The 17,631-nt window shown below is 57.3% G+C and overlaps 7 protein-coding genes across 7 annotated transcripts; 3 read left to right on the top strand and 4 right to left on the bottom strand.

Annotated features, from left to right (window-relative positions):
* Positions 1–236: 236 nt before the first annotated feature.
* On the bottom strand, positions 237–3,179 carry IE81DRAFT_366090 (hypothetical protein). Its single transcript, XM_025516980.1, has 3 exons — positions 2,781–3,179; positions 2,348–2,690; positions 237–2,259 (listed from the first exon to the last, which is right to left on the bottom strand). The coding sequence occupies exons 1-3, from the start codon at positions 2,865–2,867 to the stop codon at positions 569–571; spliced, it is 2,121 nt and encodes a 706-aa protein (XP_025370255.1). The 5' UTR covers positions 2,868–3,179; the 3' UTR covers positions 237–568.
* A 1,095-nt stretch (positions 3,180–4,274) lies between these two features.
* IE81DRAFT_104206 (amidohydrolase 3) lies at positions 4,275–6,719 on the top strand. The gene is made up of 7 exons (XM_025510028.1): positions 4,275–4,520; positions 4,595–4,700; positions 4,777–4,901; positions 4,984–5,200; positions 5,275–5,980; positions 6,059–6,184; positions 6,262–6,719. Exons 1-7 carry the CDS (start codon positions 4,476–4,478, stop codon positions 6,500–6,502), a joined length of 1,566 nt encoding a protein of 521 aa, XP_025370254.1. The 5' UTR covers positions 4,275–4,475; the 3' UTR covers positions 6,503–6,719.
* On the bottom strand, positions 6,261–8,050 carry IE81DRAFT_301154 (NAD(P)-binding protein). The gene is made up of 4 exons (XM_025512229.1): positions 7,719–8,050; positions 7,577–7,630; positions 6,985–7,493; positions 6,261–6,911 (listed from the first exon to the last, which is right to left on the bottom strand). The coding sequence occupies exons 1-4, from the start codon at positions 7,806–7,808 to the stop codon at positions 6,614–6,616; spliced, it is 951 nt and encodes a 316-aa protein (XP_025370253.1). The 5' UTR covers positions 7,809–8,050; the 3' UTR covers positions 6,261–6,613.
* Positions 8,051–8,857: 807 nt separating this feature from the next.
* IE81DRAFT_346883 (hypothetical protein) lies at positions 8,858–9,317 on the top strand (the record flags this gene model as incomplete). Its single annotated transcript, XM_025516087.1, has 2 exons — positions 8,858–9,015; positions 9,143–9,317. The coding sequence occupies 2 exons, from the start codon at positions 8,858–8,860 to the stop codon at positions 9,315–9,317; spliced, it is 333 nt and encodes a 110-aa protein (XP_025370252.1).
* Positions 9,318–9,322: 5 nt separating this feature from the next.
* Positions 9,323–11,637, bottom strand: IE81DRAFT_337165 (acid protease). Its single transcript, XM_025515497.1, has 3 exons — positions 11,121–11,637; positions 10,165–11,030; positions 9,323–10,092 (listed from the first exon to the last, which is right to left on the bottom strand). The coding sequence occupies exons 1-3, from the start codon at positions 11,474–11,476 to the stop codon at positions 9,596–9,598; spliced, it is 1,719 nt and encodes a 572-aa protein (XP_025370251.1). The 5' UTR covers positions 11,477–11,637; the 3' UTR covers positions 9,323–9,595.
* A 3,032-nt stretch (positions 11,638–14,669) lies between these two features.
* Positions 14,670–16,818, top strand: IE81DRAFT_366085 (DNase I-like protein). The gene is made up of 2 exons (XM_025516979.1): positions 14,670–16,225; positions 16,299–16,818. Exons 1-2 carry the CDS (start codon positions 14,888–14,890, stop codon positions 16,617–16,619), a joined length of 1,659 nt encoding a protein of 552 aa, XP_025370250.1. The 5' UTR covers positions 14,670–14,887; the 3' UTR covers positions 16,620–16,818.
* Positions 16,603–17,630, bottom strand: IE81DRAFT_322807 (Ribonuclease/ribotoxin). Its single transcript, XM_025513751.1, has 5 exons — positions 17,374–17,630; positions 17,245–17,258; positions 17,104–17,158; positions 16,942–17,027; positions 16,603–16,868 (listed from the first exon to the last, which is right to left on the bottom strand). Exons 1-5 carry the CDS (start codon positions 17,541–17,543, stop codon positions 16,819–16,821), a joined length of 375 nt encoding a protein of 124 aa, XP_025370249.1. The 5' UTR covers positions 17,544–17,630; the 3' UTR covers positions 16,603–16,818.
* Between the last annotated feature and the right edge of the window lies 1 nt (position 17,631).

Genomic DNA, 17,631 nt, shown 5'->3' with positions numbered 1-17,631 from the left:
CTGCTGCTGTTCCCTGGCATGCGGGCAACTGATGACGGCGGCCCAGGCTAGCTGCTGCTGTGGCGTGGCTCGAGCAACCGCGCGTGTGAATCGCGATCGCAGTCTGCGAGAGGCTGCCATCCAGTGGTCACGTGTTTGGGCGTACAGAGCGGTCATGAAGCTCAAGACCATTTGACTCAAAGCGGCTTGGCTCCTACCACGGCAGTGAATCTGAGAACGCAATTAATATGCCACGGCCGGCTACCTTCTTGGGCGGAGGATCAACTCTGAGAAACTTACATCCAACTGGCACTTGTGCTGCGCAGCAGGATAGGCTGCTTCATATGTGGCGCTCATTCGTTGCCACCGCCTCAGAGGAGCTTGACCAGAGGGGGCCTTCGCTATTTTGCGTGTCAGTAAGCAGGGCCGCCGTAGCAAAGTCAAGGGCCGAGGTCATGCATACTGAAGTCCAAGAGAGTACAGTGAAGGAAGCAATCAAGAGACAGCAAGAGGAGAGTGAATACAGAAGAGATGCAAAGTCTGCAAACCTCGAGTGGAAAAGCGAAGCCAGACACCCTAGGCGTATTGGTCAGCGCGGAGCAGACGATCCGTGCTCAGTCTCTGATTGGCCCAGAGCGACCCAACTGTGACCCAGTGGGCTATCGATGCCTGAGCGGGTTCCCTGATGCGGATCCAAGTGCGGACTGGGAGCCTCCCTGCTCGGTGGACCCATCCAAGGTCCCTCTTCTGCATGAGCTGCACCGTGCCTGCTTGACGCTTCGCTAGGCAAATGGAACCCCGACGATGAAGCCACCCTGCTGGCGCTAGGTGTCGTGCCTGCGTAGTCTTCAAAGACAGAGCTTTCGGAAGCGTCTGCATTGCTAGCACTCGCCGGAACCCAGTGCGGGCTGTTAGGACCTCGCGAGCTCAGCGTTGGACTTTCGACGCCCTGAGTGCTGAGGTGGTCTCCGTCACCAAAAGCGCTACTGGGAACGCTGCTCAAGAGTCCGGAGCTTTCCATGCCCGCCGCTCCATTGCTGCTGGACGGTCCATTGGAATCCTCCTCGCTGCTCGCAGTGGCGCTGTGGGTGGACGCTGGCCTGGCCGTCTTGCGTGCTCCAGACGAGCTGTGAGAGCGCCCTCTACCGCTTGAGGTGCTTCCGCTCGCTGCACCAGACGCGGGCCCTGCACGACCTATGGACGTTCGGCTATGCGAATTGCTTACAGGACCTGGTCCAGGACCGAAAGCGGGCTGCCGTCTTGGTGTGCCGCCTCCGAAGCCCAGCCGAGGGCCAAGCTGCCGCAAAGCGGATATCCAGCGCGCGGAGACAGCAACCGAGTGATTCCAGATTGTGCCCGGTGCACCGACGAGCACATGGCGCAGCCAGTGCAACGTATGCTCAGGGGCGCGTGAAGTCAAGAAGCTCGTCATTCTCGTGCGCAGCGCTGGACCGACAACGTAGAAGGACTTCCAGCGTGTTGAGGTGGGTAACAAGAGGAGACGTGCCGTAGTCTTGGACAGAATGGACAGATCGTCGTTTGGGTCTGCCAGCACCTGTGATGTCTTGGTGGAGGGTATGGTCTCTCCACGCGGGTTGATGGTCGTACGTTTGGGTGCGCGAGATGTGCCGCTTGATTCGGACGTAGAACGAAGCGGCGCGATCTGGAGCGTCGCGCACCGAATCACACGGGACTGCGTGCCGTGGGATTTTGCGCAAGCGTGAGCTAGCGAGCGCATGGACTCGAGAGCAGCTGCCCTTGTGACGGAGGCTGCACCAGGCGTAGAAAGCTTTGGCGCCACCAAGGTGAGAACCGTTGCAGGGTGCTCAGCCCATCGGCCATCCACCGGACTTCGCAGTGTCGATACGAGGGCGTGAAGGGCAGCAAAGGGAAGCGAGACATACTGTTCGATTTGAGGGGCAAGCTGGCGTCCATTGTCGTCGCTAGGACCTCGCTCGTCCCAGCTTAGGGCATTGATGACGCCTGAGAGCCTGACACGCTCTCCGGCCCTGGCGAAGGGATCGCCTGCTCCTGTCAAAGGCCATTTGAGCTCCAAAGCGCTCTTGAGAGCGGTTTTCATAGTTTCGACGGTGCCAGTATGATCCCGCGACGAGGTGTCGAGTAATAAAGGCTTAACGTACCCCTGCGAAGAGGGTCGCACCTGCCGCGTGAAGGCCGCTTGGGAGGCGCTGGAAGCGAGCGTCGGCAAGACGATGAAGCCCTGGGCTGAAAGAGTGATCGTGAGCTGCTCCCCGAGAGGCGTATCACCTCCCAGTACCACTGAATATTCGAGATGTGCATGTTAGTGTGAAATCTACGAGGCGGCGCATATTGCCTCGCTAGACCAACTCCGATGTGCGAGACTCACCCACGGCCTCTGCGCGTCTGCCATTCCTGATCTCTGGGCCTCGAACCGGCCCATCACTTCTTGCGTAAAAGGCGTATCCAGCAGCGGCGCTCAACCCTACACCTGCGCCCACGCTAAGCAGCACGATAGCATGGGGATGATCGCTCCACCATCGCGCCAGGCGATCCGTGATGGACTGTGGAGGCGGTGGAGGTGCAGGCTTGGAAGGACCAGCTACGAAGTCAGGTAGACTGGGAAGCGACGGGATGTTGGGCAGCGATGGTGGACCGTATTGGGTCAATGAAGTGTAGAGAATCGTGGTATATTCGTGAATCGAGTTGGTAACCTTCTGTGGCAAGGCGTGCTGCGGACAGAGCGTAGTGTGGGGATTAAGCTAGAGCCTCAAATGGTACTCCTCGACAGTGACCTGAAGACGGACGAGCGCCAGACTCACCACATTTGGCAGGTTGCTACTGAGCCATTCGTCCAACTCGTGGAGAGACTGCATACCCAGTGCATGCTCGTTCGACGTGGATGTCATGGCGCCAGTGCTAGAGAGCAAGGTGTAAGGGATTGGATTAGCTCCGGAGACTGATGACTCTGGCCGTCGTGCAGGACAGGGCTGCCATTTGGAGCAAGGCGGCCAGTCTGAAAGAAAGGTTGCGAGTGTTGGGTCTCAAGGATTGGCCCCCGTCGTGTTTCTCTGGATAGCTGCTGCGTAGAGTCGCGAGTCGAGTCTTGAGTAGTGCGCTGTTGTCACGACTCAGGACTTGACAAGGTGGAGTCCTCGCCTTTGCTGGCGCGCACTCGTGACCGCGACCGCTGCTCGCGCGCAACGATGTCGTGAGGCGCACCTTGCGTTATCGATCAATCAGCCGATGCACCCGGCCACGCACAATTAATAAACAGCAGCGCGCGTGTATGCTATAGCTGCGCATGTGGGGCGCGCGCTGCCGGCTGCGCAATGCTGCATCTGATTCAAGCTCCACGCCACGCATTCACCGCACCGGTCTCCAGCTCCAGGTAACACAGCACCCATCAGCCACCTCTGCGCACCCTCGGCTCGCGCTGAGCAACCATGCAAGACGTCAGCGCCCTATCACGCGCCAGGTGGTGGCCCATGCAGTATGGTCACGTGCGGGCGCCATGCACCCGCGTCGGGATCGCCCGCGGCGCCTGTTGAACCTCGGACTCCAGACTGGCGCGCCTTTCACAACATAAAGGCAAAAATCAGAAATTCGCGTGTGTGCTCCAAGAGCGGAAGCTTGCCTTGCATCGCCATCCTAGCATCCATCCGCCCTCCTCCTCGTGCACCGTCTCGGCCTATACCCTTGACGCGCCCTCCTCCTCCACTTTGCATCCGCTCGCAGGCCAGTGACCCCGTCAGCTTGTCTCTTCCAACCGCAGTCGAGTCTGTGTCTGCCAAACCGTCGCCTTGCAAATCGCTTTGTCCCTCCTTTGCAGCTTTGAACTACATTAGTGGTTCTCGTCTGGCTATGTCGACTCCACAGCCCAAATCCCTGCCCCTGGAGGCCACGACCGGAAAAGTTCGCGACGACGATGAGCAATCCTTCGACGAGCCACCTCTGATCCCACTACTGCCCCGTCTCCTGCGCAGCGTAGGTCTCCTAGCGCTTTTGGCAGCCATGTGGTACGCCCACAGCGCCTCTCGGTCGCCAAGTACTCCAGCAAGGGACAGCATTCTCGCTCCATTTAAGATCGTATTGGATGGCGTTGACTCGGCCATTCACGCCGTAGCGCCTTCGCCTTGGCCACGTGATCTCAGCGGAGTGGATCCCAAGGCTGGGTACGCCGTTTGCAGCCCTGGTGCTGCTCCACTTCCTCCATATGACTCGGAGACGGACGGAGTGGGAAGCAAGGTGCTGCGATCTTGGAGATCCTTCCGCCCAGCACCTCGTCCAGCCATCTACACTTCTCCCTCCAGCGCGAATACGAAGGATGCGCAGGCCGAAGCCCATCTCTGTGTGGTTGTGGAGAAGGGAAAGATAGCTCGAGTAGGCTCAGCAACAGACGTGGACACTTGGTGCGAAGGCAAGAGGCGAGCTCGAAAGCCTTGCGATATCAGAGAGCTGGGGGTGAGTCTTGGCGCAGCGAGTCATGGTGCTTGCCTGCAAAAGGCGGGGCGAGAATGGCTGGTCAAGCCTGGCCAGTGCTAGGCTCGTCAGGAAGTGCCGTGAGTCATCGGCATTGTCGGGCATCCGCAAGTGAGAGCATAGCAAGCTGACCTCCCCTCTCTTTTCGCGATAGCCCAATCAATGCATGCTGCCAGGGCTTCAGGATGCTCATGGCCATGTACTCGAGCTTGGCTGGTCCATCTCGTCTGTCAATCTCGTGGGAGCATCCTCAGTGCAGGGTGAGGAATCGACCTCGCAACGAAATCGCATGCATGCGTGGCATACGCTTACATCTGCGAACTTCATTCGGGATAGAAATCATTGAACGGGTCGAGAATTACGTTGAGGCTCGACCTGACGTGCTAGCTGATGAGGATTTGTGGATTGAAGGTCTTGGATGGGATCAAACCCGGTGGTCGCCACCCATCTTTCCAGCTGCGGTGAGTAGTTCAAGTAGAGCGCTACAAATTTTCCGAGTAGCGATGTTCATGTCAAGCCATGCGTCCTTTTCTGCTACCGCAGTCCGATTTGGCCTCCTCGCGCCTGTTGGCAAATCGTCGGATCAGCCTGAGACGTGTCGACGTGCACGCGCTCTGGTTATCGCCTCGCGCCCTTGCAGATGTTGAAAGAGGTGCTCGGTTCCCCCGACCCGACCAGGACGTGCCAGGAGGTCTGGTGGTGCGTGCGCCAGACGGCTCACCTACGGGCATACTGATCGACCGCGCTATGGAATTTGCCTGTGAGCATGATGCTCGGGTACTTTTTCGATCGCGAGCCGCAAGTCACACAGCTGACACTTTTCGCGACCACTAGACGCCGTCATTCCTTCTTGGACAGATGAGGACAGATCTCGGTACCTGAGCGCCGCTCAGCGCTCTCTTCTCGAAGTTGGCATCACTTCAGTCGGCGACGCGGCTGCGGATCTGGATACCTTGGACTTTTTGCGGAAAAGAGACGCTCAGGGCAGCCTCGCGGTGCGAATCTACGGCATGCTGGCTTGTCCTGCGAACAGTGCGAGATGCAGCGACGAAGCTGCACGTCGTGGTTTCCCTCTATTGCCGTCGCCGAGCGCCTCAAATCGTCTGACCGTGCGAACCGTCAAGCTGTTCGCAGATGGCGCGCTTGGATCTTGGGGCTCCGCAATGTGGGACCCCTACGCTGATCGGCCGGCCTCGAACGGTTTGCTCTTAATACCCGAGGCTGATGTACAACCTCTGATTCAGCATTGGGTGGATGCAGCTTGGCAAGTCGCAACGCACGCGATCGGTGATCGTGCAAACTCCATCGTGCTCGACGCGTACGAGGCAGTCCTCACTTCATCGGCGCACGAGGGCAAAGATCTGAGACCGCGAGTCGAGCACGCTCAACTGTTGCGCTTGAACGACACGGCTCGCTTTGGTTCGCTCGGAGTCATTGCTAGCATGCAGCCGACGCATTGCACCTCCGACATGGGCTATGTGGAGCATCGCATTGGTCTAGAGAGGTCCAGAGGCGCATATGCGTGGCAGTCTGTACTCAGGTGAGCCTGATTGACCGAGCTGCCCTCCGTAACGCATGTTGCGAGTGTATGCTCATTGATGCCTTGTTCTTCTTGCAGTGCCGGCGGGCTACTCGCGCTGGGCTCTGACTTTCCCGTCGAGCTTCCTAATCCTATGCACGGCTTGTACTCTGCCATCACACGCCTCGACTCGCAGGGCCACTCTCCGCACGGCTCAAAAGGGTGGTGAGCGAGAGTGTGGGCCCTGTTCCTCAAACGCCTTCTGGCGCTGAAGGCTGACCTCGTTCCTTCGCCTTCAACAGGTTTCCGAAGGAGCGACTCACTCGCGCCCAAGCTTTGCACGGCTTCACGAGAGCAGCGGCACATGCGCAATTTGAGGAACACATCAGCGGCGCTATACATCCCAATTTTCGGGCTGATCTGGTCGTGTTTGATAGAGATGTCATGGATGAGGGCAGGACGTCGCCAAGTCAGCTGCGGGCCGCTCAGGTGCTCTATACGCTAGTAGATGGCCACGTGGTCTACGCTTCAACTCAGCGGTAGCTTCACATTTGCAATGCACCACATCACAATCGGGGCGCTTGCTGGGGTTGTTTTAAACTTGCATTCGTCGTCATGCAAAAGTTAAGACTTGCCAAATGATATCAGAGTCCTCTAAGCCTTGTAGCCGTCTACGTCGGTATTCAACGTGTAGTGCTCCCACTTCTTGGCGCGCTCCGAGTCCACCTTGTGCTTGTTGGTCAACGCAGCATGGGCGTCGCTACCAAGGATGACTCGCAAAGGAGGCTCCTTTTCGAGTGCCAAGTTGTAGAATGCGATGGCACCCTTGACTGGATCACCAGGTTGCTTTCCGTGCCTCTTGCTGGCATTCTCTTTGCTATTGACATGGCTGTAATCCGAGTGCTTGGCTTGCTGATCGTTGAACTTCATGTTCTTACCAGCCCACTCGGTCCTACAAGCGAGGAAGAGTTGAAGAATGAACATGAGCACTTCAGACACGCTCGACCTGAAGGGCGCATACCCACCTGAATCCTCCAGGTTCGATGAGAGTGTACTTGATGCCCCATTCAGGCTTCTGATCCGTCTCCTTTGCCAACGACTCGATGAAACCTTCGCATGCCCACTTGGAAGCGGTGTACGCAGTGTAGGTGGGCACGCCAATCTGCCCACCGATGGAAGTGACGACCTGAATGACGCCTCCGGCAGGTTTTTGTTGCCTCAAGATCGGCAACGTTTCCCTGACGGTCTTTGTGACGCCGAAAAAGTTGACATCGAACTGCTCTTGCACTTGCTCCTCCGTCAAGCTCTCAAACTCTCCCGACAGACCGTAGCCGCTGTTGGCGCACACCACATCCAGCCTGCCAAACTTGTCCAGGGAAGCCTTGAAAGCAGCTTTGGTGCTTGGCGTGCTCGTCACATCCACATCCACGCCCAAAAAATTGTCCGCTGTAGCTCCGGGAAAGGTGAGCTTGGATCCCGTTCGACCCGCTGCCACCACTTTGTGGCCATTTGCAAGCGCGTGGATGACGTATTCCTATGCGTAGAAGAGCGCGAGAGTTTGATCAGGAACCGACAGGGTTAGAGCAAAGAGTGGCAGCAGCGCTTTGAGACGCTCACCTTGCCAAAACCGCTGGAAACTCCGGTGATGAAAAAGACTTTGCTTGGTGCGGTCTGGGAGGAGCAAGAGGAGGAGCGGGTCAGACAAACGGCAATACTACCACTCTTCGCATCTCGAAAGCTTAGCCCGGTGAAGCCTTACCATGGTGTGGATGAGGTCGGGTCTAGAAGTGTCAAAGGTGTGTAGTGGTGTATTGCGTACAGAAAAGCTGTGATATGTGGGGGCCAGCATGATTTGAGATGGTTTCAAGCCTTCTTATGTGCGGTTGATTCATGCTGTGCTCGATTCGCCAACACCTGCGAAAGCGCGTGGATGTGGTCATCCTACCGGTGAGGTGCACCTAACTAGCGTCCCTCCCTCCACATCGCAGCGCACTTCCATCACACACAGTCAGTCATGAGTACGCACATCAATGCACGCTATCTGGGCCGGCGTTCCAGGGCCGCACAACACATCTATCCTAGCAGGGCGAAGGTCGGTGATGGCGCTTTGTTTGGACGAAGTCGGCCTGATCAAGACTAAGTGGAGGTTGTTAATCTCCGATCGAGCTGTGCCGTACGTGCCGCACGTGTTTTGAAATGTCTGAATTCGAACCGTCATATTCACAATTTGAATTTTCCGCGAATCTACACACACGTAAGCCGCCCGTCGCCGCATGTCGCATCGCGTTAGTGATCTGAACCAAGTTCGCCGCGGCTGCCATAGATGTCCGCGCTGCTGATGTCGTATTTGCGCGTCCATGCCGAGAAGCCTTGCTGCTCGTGACTCGCATGTGTTCTGCATGGTATGTTAGGTACTCGATCACTACGCACATCGCACTTTCATCGTGTCAATTTGAATTATAGGCAGCTGTAGACTCACTCACGACTTGCGATTCACCAAGCACGCCCGTGCCTGCCTGCCTCCTAGCGTGGCCGCGTACGCTTCGATCTGCAATCGTGAATTCACCTTTGCTCCTTCTTCAGTCAAGTCTCATCTACGGACGCTCAGGGTCTCCCACCTCATCGGCGAAACCGGGATCAAAGACAAGCAGCGCCCGGCTGTGCGTGCGGGTCTCGCTCGAGTAAGAATCCACGAACAAGCACAAAGTTGGGCGCACGTATCACGTTCGAACAGCATCCTCCCCTCTGAAACGCGCACACGGTGCGATCGGAACCGAACGCTGTGTCAGCCAGCCAGCAGTCGGTGTCGGACACGGCATAGCAAGGACAGCTCAAAAGCGTCGCAGCAGCTAGCTATACCATAGCCCTGCAACATCCACGCGCGCTCCACACAGCATCATGCCAGGTGCTGCTGCTGGGCCCCATCATCGTTCCCAAAGAGCGCAGCAGCAGCCTACCGGTTCAGGTGGCATCAAGATGCCTCCGCCTCGCACGCCTCCCAAACAACTCTGGAGCAATCGCACCTTGCTCTTCCTAACCACGTGTGTGGGCGGCGTGTGAGTCGTGCGTTTCGCCTTGCCCCCTCCTCTGCTGCGCGGGCGTGCGCGAGGCTAGCACCCATAAGGCTACCGCGAAAGCATGGCTCATATGTTTGACTGACCACCAGACTTCGTGATTGCGCAGCACATATGTGTTAGGTATCAATACCGGCTACGAAGCTGGCAAGAAGAAGGCATTTGAGGACTTGACGGGCGGACAGCGTAAGCCCTCGGCACCGCTTGGCGAGCCTGTTTCGCCTCCTTCTCAGTCGCAAGTGCCTCAAAGCGGCGCAGCTAGCCGGCCGCCTCCTTTGAGATGATCGTAGCTGGAAAGTGAGCACCACGGCTGGGCTCAGCCAGTCTCGATGGCAGCGCCGTGGTTCGGCACCGAGACCGCAAGCCGGGCTCATTGTAATTCAAAAATGTACATTGCATCGTCATTACACGTGAAGACCTGCGCGGAATTCGAACATGTGCAAATCCATGCAGTGCAGGAAAAGAGATGGCTAATGTTCCAATCGCAAACAATCAAAAGGTGGAGGGCAAAGAGATCGCAAAAGGTCACGCGGACGTGCGGGGTTTCCGTCAAACGCCCACACTAAGCCAGGACCATTGCCATTCCGGCCACGGCGCCAATGACCAGAGCGCCGAGGGTCGCACTGGTGGCAGTGCGTGAGCCGGCACCGTTTCCGCTGCCTCCGCCGCTGGACACGTTGCTGCCAGAGATCAAGCTGGCCGAGCCGGTTGGGGAAGCGGAGCCGGCAACAGGCGTGGGCAGACCGGAGCCGCCAACGATGCCAGTGATGGAGTTGGTCTGGGTGGGTAGATCTCCTGCAGGCGCACCCGTTGCGCTCGACGTGGCCGAAGCTCGAGGAACGGTAGCGGCGGCCGCGCCCGCGGACTGGATTGCTCCGGATGTCGTGGCGACAGCCTGGGCATTGTCACCTCGCAGCGCTGCAAAACCGACGCGTGCTGGGTTGGACTCAAAGACGGAAAAGACGTTCTTCAGGAAAGCATCGCCGACAATCCATTGAGGACCTTGTCCACCGAGGTCTGTGGCAAAGAAGGCTCCGAGGCAGTATTGCGTAGATCCACCTGTGGCGCAGAGGAGAGGGAGCAAAGCGTCAATGAACGCAATCCCAGCCGTTCACACCCCCTGCTACTCACGGTTGCCGTACAGGCCATAGTTGAAGTCGAGCGGATTGATGTTCCACGTTTTGCCGCCAAAGGTCAGAGCAGCGCTGACATCGGTGTTGCATGGGTACACCCAGTACAACGAGTCGCCACCACCATCCATCTGCACGGCCTGCGAGTTGGGAATTTGGTTGTAAAGAGCACGAATGGCGGAGACGGGTCCAGCAATCAGAGTTGTTCCGGTGTCGATGGCAGCGGTGTTGGAGCCGCTGGAGACCGAGGTCGTCTGACCGTTCACGTTGAACGAATCGATGGGGATGGTCCAGTAAGCTGGAGAGGTGAGGGAAGTGTATGTAATGTCGCCAGTGTATTGGTTGCTGTCAAGCTCGCCCAATGTAAAGACGCCACCAGGCTGCAACTGGCTTGCAAGAGTGGTGCCACTAATCACAGTCGGGTTGTTGTTGTTGCGACGCAGCTGGAAAGTGAACAAAGGCTGACTGAGCTTGTTGGATTGTGCCAAAACCTCCCAAAATGGTGTGGCTGCGCTCGAAGCCAAGGTCTCGAAGCCCATGCCCATCAAAGCCGAAGCTGGAGCGTTGAGGGTACCCTCAGCAAGCTGATCAATGATAGCAAATGTTTGGTCTTGAACGACGTAGCCGGCCAGCGAGACCGTGTCTGCAGCCAGCGTGCCGCGCACGGCGCCGATGCCGTACTGAATCTGAAAGGCTGTGTCGCTGCCACGATAAGTGCTGCTGGCTGCGGTATTGAAGAGCGCGGATCCTTGACATTGCTGGTTAGTGCACTCCGAGTCTGCAACCCAAAAGTCCGCCGACCCGGTATCCAAAATCGTCACGAAGTTTTGGGGAGGCGTGCCGATGGAAACTTGAGCATAGTAGGAGCTAGAATAGGTACGGAGTGGCGCAAACCGGACGGCGTGAGTGACGAGTGGCAATGGGCCAAGCGGCAACCGTTGCGCGCCGGACACTCACACATCAGCGCTGTAGCCGGTCAAACCGATGGTCTGTCTCTTGCCCAGCTTTTCGCGTTCTTCTTGCTCCTCAGCAGTGTACTTGGCCCACTTCTTGCGAACAAGCTCGCCCTGAGCAATGGCAAACTTCTTCGTCTCTTCCACATTGTTCCTGTCGCGCTTGTTGTGCGTGTACAGGGGCAGCTTGACGCTCCCGCCCGGAGCATCGCGGATGACGTGTGCCTGAGAAGACTTGTTGGGCAGCTTGCCAAACAGGGGTTGCCCTTCGAAGCTTCCACCCGGCACGACGTATGCTGCCGTGGATGAGACACCAGCAGCGAATGCCGCTGCGGCGGTGGCGATGCCTACTGCCTTCATTGTGTGAGAAGAGATTTGATAGGATGGGACGAAGCAGGTATCGCAGGCAGACAGGGAACCGTGCGAATGCGAGATGGGGATGAAGTGTGTGGTGTAAGAGATGGATGCGAGTGAGGAGAATAATGACTTGGAATTGACTTTCTCGAATTATTAGCTGAGGCACAGCTGGAGCTCGCGATCGCCATCATCGTCTGCGTTTGATCCCTGTAGAAGCCATTCACAGTCAGCTCTCTACATCGCCACTGCGCGCTGACACCATACGCAAGCTGTGCCGTGCATGCATGCACGCACTAGGTCCCAGCTTTCGCAGCTGAAGCGTTGCCGATCATTCGCATTGGCGCGACGATGCAGCTGCCTCTCCACTCGAGGCCGCATCGAGCGCGGCCAGGCCAGCCGTGCTCGTCAAGTGTGGACCCCATGAGGGACCTGTTCTGCCAATGCACGAGAGGAAGCAAGGCTGTGCCTGTGCGCGCTTCACGGTGACTGCACGCACACACACGGCACGATGGGGAAGCAAGAGCTACTGCGGGCGCACGTCTTCCAAGCATGGCATCGGCTTGTCGGAGTTGATCGCGCGATCGAGCGAGCAGCAGTACAGTACGCAAGCAGCTAGGCAGCAGGCAAAGGGTCCCGAAGGCCGGGCTGGCTGGCTGTATGTACCGGTGTAGCTGTCTCGACATTCAAGCGAGCGAGCAATCAATTTCTCCGAGCTCCATGCCCATCGCCTGCGTGCTACTCGCGAGTGTGCTTGCTCTTGTCACTGGACGGACGTCCTTCAGGGGTCCGGCTGAATGGACCCGACCCCGACTTGCTGCATCGAGCCATGGTGCCGACAATCACGAATGACGAATCGAGCAGCAAGCTGGCAGCATGATGTTTGCAGGCAGGCAGGCAGGCAGGCAGGCATGTTTGCGCGAGTAAAAGCAGCTGCACGCGCACTTCTTTGCCGATTTGGGACTCCGCATTCAATTGACGTTCCGCTTGCGCCTTCGAAGCGAGCTAATGGTGAGTTGACAATCAAATGCTGATCGAGATGAGAAGAGATCCATCTCATAACGTTCACGTGATTGCCACTAAGCGGTGACGGGCGAATTGCAATTGAATTGTAGACCTGAAGAGCAACGATATGGTTGTGTGTTTGTGAGCATCTTGATCATTCAGATGATTGGTGCAAGGCAAGTCTCAATCGTGGCGGATGAGTCCCGCGCTCAAGCGCAGCCGCGAAGACCATCAGAACACGATGCCTGCGCGCTGAAGAAGTTGAACAACGCAGCTAAGGTGCTATGTTTGACTCACTGCTCACTGTAGGTGGAGGCGGCTGATATTGGACTTGTGCTGTCCTGTGCCGTGCATCATCGAGCCGCTTGCTCCGCGCGCACCTGCCTCGACCAGGCGTGCGGCGGTGCAAAAGCCCACAAGGCAAATGGCGAGCAAAAGGGAGCGAGCGCATCATGCCGCGGCACTCACGACTTGCGCTGCAGAAGCCTCGAAGGCTACACTGACGTGCGACTCCACATCCTTCCCTATATGCAGCCAGCACACGCCGTGCATCGATTTGCGGCACGTGCTCAGTGCAAGAACAGCCAAGAGAAAACGTTGCCCAGGTGTCCCCCGCGCTAGGCTGGCTGGCTGGCGGTTGACGCTATCCCCCCCCCCCCACACACATATCCCCTGCTGAACGGGCAGAGTTTTGAGTTGGTGCGATGATAGACCGTCGTTGAGCGGTCGGTCACTCGTTCATGATGGCAATCAACAAACACATCATCGCCGCTGGTCGTTGTTGTGTTCTTGCGGGCGCAAGCGTCCGAGCGTCCAGTGCATCCGCGTGCACCTTCCTCATCGCCTCGTCGGCATCGAGGGAGGGAGGGTATGTACGCTGTAGACCTCTCTGGATGTTCCACATGTCCCACGTTCACACACACGACTCGCGTCTCATTTCAACAGCATAGAAGACGGCGAGTGTGTTGCATGGATTCGATGGTCAGCACGACGTGGACGCGCTCATGACCCGTTCACCGTTGCGTTGTCGTGCGGCTAGAACACAGCCTTCTACCTGCGCTAGCGCACGCACCTGGGCGTACAGTACCGTACAGTAGCCGTGATGTCGCAGCGGAAGAGAAACCAGTCGCAGCTACAGGTTGAGTCAAGAGTCGAGGATTTAGCTGTGCAGGAATTCGGATCACAAATCAAATTGTTCGACGATGATGTGTCAGGGCGATACACGCAACAACGACCTACAGGACATTCAAAATTCATGCTTTGACTTGCTCTTAACGACGGAAGCGTGGGCAGATTTGGTTGCTTGCTTGCGCGCGACGGCCTACACACCGAGCTGCATGTTCAGCAGTCAGTGCGTGACAGTAATACTAGAAGCCCTATATCCCCTTTGGCTGGACGTGTGACTGCGCCATGCCAAGTCTTTCCCCCCAAACAGGAAAAAGCGGGGGTTCTCCAAGTGCACGTCGGATGTGCTCTTGGCGCCTCTTGCCAACCGCGTGGGGTGCAGCATGGTGCGCTTGGGTCGAGAAGCGCGCTTTCCAGGCTGAATCGGAATCAAAAGTCATCAGTCGAGAAGCGGATCGTACCGTGGGTGATGGATGGTGGGCAAGGCTGCGCTCAGATTTCTGACGACAATGATGGGGCACATGGCAAAATTGTGTCTCCGGCTGAATCATGGTCGCACGTTGTCCCAAGGGGATGCGTTCAAAAGTCTCAATCGTCTTTCATCATCATGCTGATTGCCATCACTAGCGTCAGAAGAAGCATTGCGTGAAGGCTTCAAAGTGCGCTCATTGAACTTGCCGTTGCTTGCATTCCTAAAATTCATCGCTCAAAGTTTGGCGTCGCTTTTTGAAAGAAATGGTTGCGAGCGTTTCTGCTGCACCTTCCCTCGCGTTCGCTGGCACCAGATGAGACATCAAGGTCTCATGGGCCAACCAAGATGAGCTAAAGTGTGATTCAGGAGTTACCTTCACTCTGACTCAAGACTCGACTGGACGTTCCGGAGAAACTCAAAAAGTCTTGTGTCGAGCGGATCACGTGACCCACGTCGCCAGCAGGCCTTTCAGCGAACGAAAAGCGACGCATCGCAAGTCCCGCGGTTGTGTCTGCTCGCGTGCCCCAGGAAGGCGGTCGATCGCGATCGGGTGCGGGGAAGGCGCGCAGCCGTGCTCTCGTGACCGCTCCACAGCAGCAAACGCACCCATCGGCATCCGCAAACAGAGCTTCGCCAGCTTGCCAGCCAGCCAGCCATCTAGACTCACCATTTGACCTCAGCCTTCCATCATCTCCCAGGAGATTCATGAACATACACTTTCCGCGGTCTCACACACGCGACGAAGCCTCCTCGGCTTGTCATTCGCTGGAGGAAACAGTCTAGTGCGAGTCTTTGAGCTCCCTCCCGCACCCACCATGTCGTCGGCATTGCGAGTGCAAATTGGCACCTTCAACTACAATCTCCAGGGAACATCAGCCTACGCACCAGACCTCTCGCCATGGTTGGTACCGACGCTGTCTGAAAGGTCGTCGCAGTACAATGCGAGCAATCCATCCGAAGGCAGACCTGCGCCCGACTTCTACGCAGTCGGCTTCCAGGAGCTATTGCCGTTAGATTTGGGCTTTGCTGGAAAGGCGACGCAGGCGCTGTCGTCTACCGATACTGCCATTCGACGTGCTATTCGCCCGCAGAGCGCCACGACTCGGAGTGACGGCAAGTATCCTCCCGGGGGTGGACCCGAGAACTACGCCCTCGTAGCTCGCGTTCAGCTTGTCAGCATTGTTCTCTACGTGTATGCGCGCGAACGAGTCGATGCGGGCTCGCATGCCCCCAGTATCGCCCAGCGCGTCAAGGAAGTGAGGACGAGCACAGCAGCTTTTGGGTTGCTGGGTCTCATGGGCAACAAGGGAGCGACTGGAGTGCGCGTGGTTCTAGCAGGGGCGACACCGGGTTCACCGGACGAGGTGCTCACCTTTGTGTGCGCCCATCTTACCGCTCACGATCACAACGTTGCCAAAAGGAACGCGGACTGGCGGAACATCGTCCAGCGACTGGTCTTTGCTCCAGACGCCGTCCAAGGTCTACCGTCCAGCTCACCCAGCGGTCCGCAAGGAGGTGGAAGAGCGGGAGATGCCAATCCTGACGTTGATGCTCTCTCCAAGCAGTATCAAGCGGAGAAGGAGAGCAGCGCCAAGAGGAGCGCCGAAAAGGCCACAGCGCTTGATCAGCAAGATCACAGCATCTACGACACTTCTCATCTCTTCGTGTTCGGTGATCTGAACTATCGCATCGCATTCAACACAAAGCCTGCCGCCCACTTGAAGGCGGACGGCGAGGCTTTGAAGAAGAGCGACATCAAGCGCAAAGTCCAGCAAGCCGATTGGCGCACTCTGGCAGCGTACGATCAGCTCTCTCTCGAGCACCGACACCCTAGTGGATCTCGCGTCTTTCAAGGACTCGTGGAGCCTCACCTTCCCACTGCTGGCTTTGGTCCCACGTACAAATTCAAAGTGGACAAGAGCAAACGCGGCAAGAATGCTGCGCAAGGTGACATCGATGCCGACGAGAAGAGCTCGCAAGGCGCAGCTGCTCAGCCTGCTCAGCCGCAAGAGCTGAGCGGCAAGCGCGTTCCCGGCTGGACTGATCGCATCCTTTGGCTCAGCTTGGGTACCGCAGCGGACGAGAAGACGAGCGATGCGAGCTCCCTTCACGGCGTACAGACCGAGCTGTACAGGAGTATCATGAGCTACACTGTGAGTCTGACAACTGCTCTTCATGATATGAGTCCGTAAAGACAGGGTACTGACACTGTCCGCGTTGCTTTAGCACTCCGACCACAAACCGGTCACCGCAATCCTGCGATTGCCATCGCCTTCGCGGCTAGCACCAGGAGGCGAGGCAGCTCTGCAGCCGCTCAAAGCGCCTTACCCCATCGACGGTGCATGGCGGACAAAGAGGCTGATCGGACAGACGCTGGACTCCTTGCTCGGTCTCGTTTGGTCCTCGCTCATTGCCGCGGGAGCCGGAAGCCTCGTCACGGGGCTCTTAGAGCTGGCCGTCATCGTTGCGTTGTCCGCTTACTGGTTGTCTGCTGGCGGAGGATCACGCGGAGATTTGGGTTGGATACTGGGAGGCTTCGCAAAGTGACGAAAAGGGCGGAAAGCAGACGTCGCGCGAATACATCCTTATCGAAACAGATGAAAGCGTGAAGGACAAAGTTCGAGATGGTATGTGATTAGGTGAGGAATGCATGGTTGGAGGAATCACATGAGGTGCCAAGTCTGATCTAGCAGACTCTTTTGAGAGGTCGAACGAAGAAGCATCCACGACCAAGCCACGACCGCATTTAGTAGTCGCACTGAGAGAAGGAGTTGTCAGAGCTAGCGTGGTAGATGGCTGCAGGCGGACAAATCGATAGAGGATTCGATTAGACAGCGCTCGAGCAAGACTGTCGGAGGCGGAGACTTACCTCCGCAGAAGTTGCCAGTGTTGGTGCCGTAGATGACACGGTAAGCACCGGGAGAACCGCCAGTGTAGCCGCCGCTCTTGGTGACGCTGCGGAATGCCAAGGTGGCGTGGTGAATTTCTAGCTGCACAGCAGACCACAGCACGGCAGCGTCACACTACTTACAGAGGGAACTCTTGGTAGCTTCTGTCAGAGCACTCGCCGCTGAAGTCGAAGCCCTCTGCGTTGACAAAGAAGAGATTGAGAGACGAGATTAGGCGCGATGGAAATGTCGGCCATTCCAGAGCGCTCTCGTTGCAGACTCACCGTAGTTGTTGTAACTGAAGTGGGAACGAGTCGAGTTGGACAGCATGGCAGAAGTGTCAGATCATGCTCTCCAGTACAAGCAACGGTGGCGTGCAACCTGTTCACGCTGTATGTTGGCGCACTACTCACGTGTGAGGGTAGCTAGACGAAGAAGCGCGGTCGTTGACACCGTTGCTGATGGCCTGGTTGACGTTGGTGTTGGAGAAGGACTTGCCGCCGCAGTTGGGCGTGACGCGCTTCTCGAGAGGAGCAGCGGCGGCGACAGCGGCGAGAGCAACGAGAGCGAATGCGAACTTCATCGTGACGAAGAGGTGAGAGGTTGAGGATTGGGAGAAGGGCTAGAAGGTAGGGAGACGGTCAGAGTCGAGATGCGATGGGAGGGGGCTT

Source organism: Ceraceosorus guamensis, assembly GCF_003144195.1.
Source record: "Ceraceosorus guamensis strain MCA 4658 unplaced genomic scaffold IE81scaffold_23, whole genome shotgun sequence".
NCBI lineage: Eukaryota > Fungi > Basidiomycota > Exobasidiomycetes > Ceraceosorales > Ceraceosoraceae > Ceraceosorus > Ceraceosorus guamensis.
The sequence above is the reverse complement of the archived record's forward strand: the minus strand, read 5'-3'. Positions and strand labels throughout refer to the sequence as shown.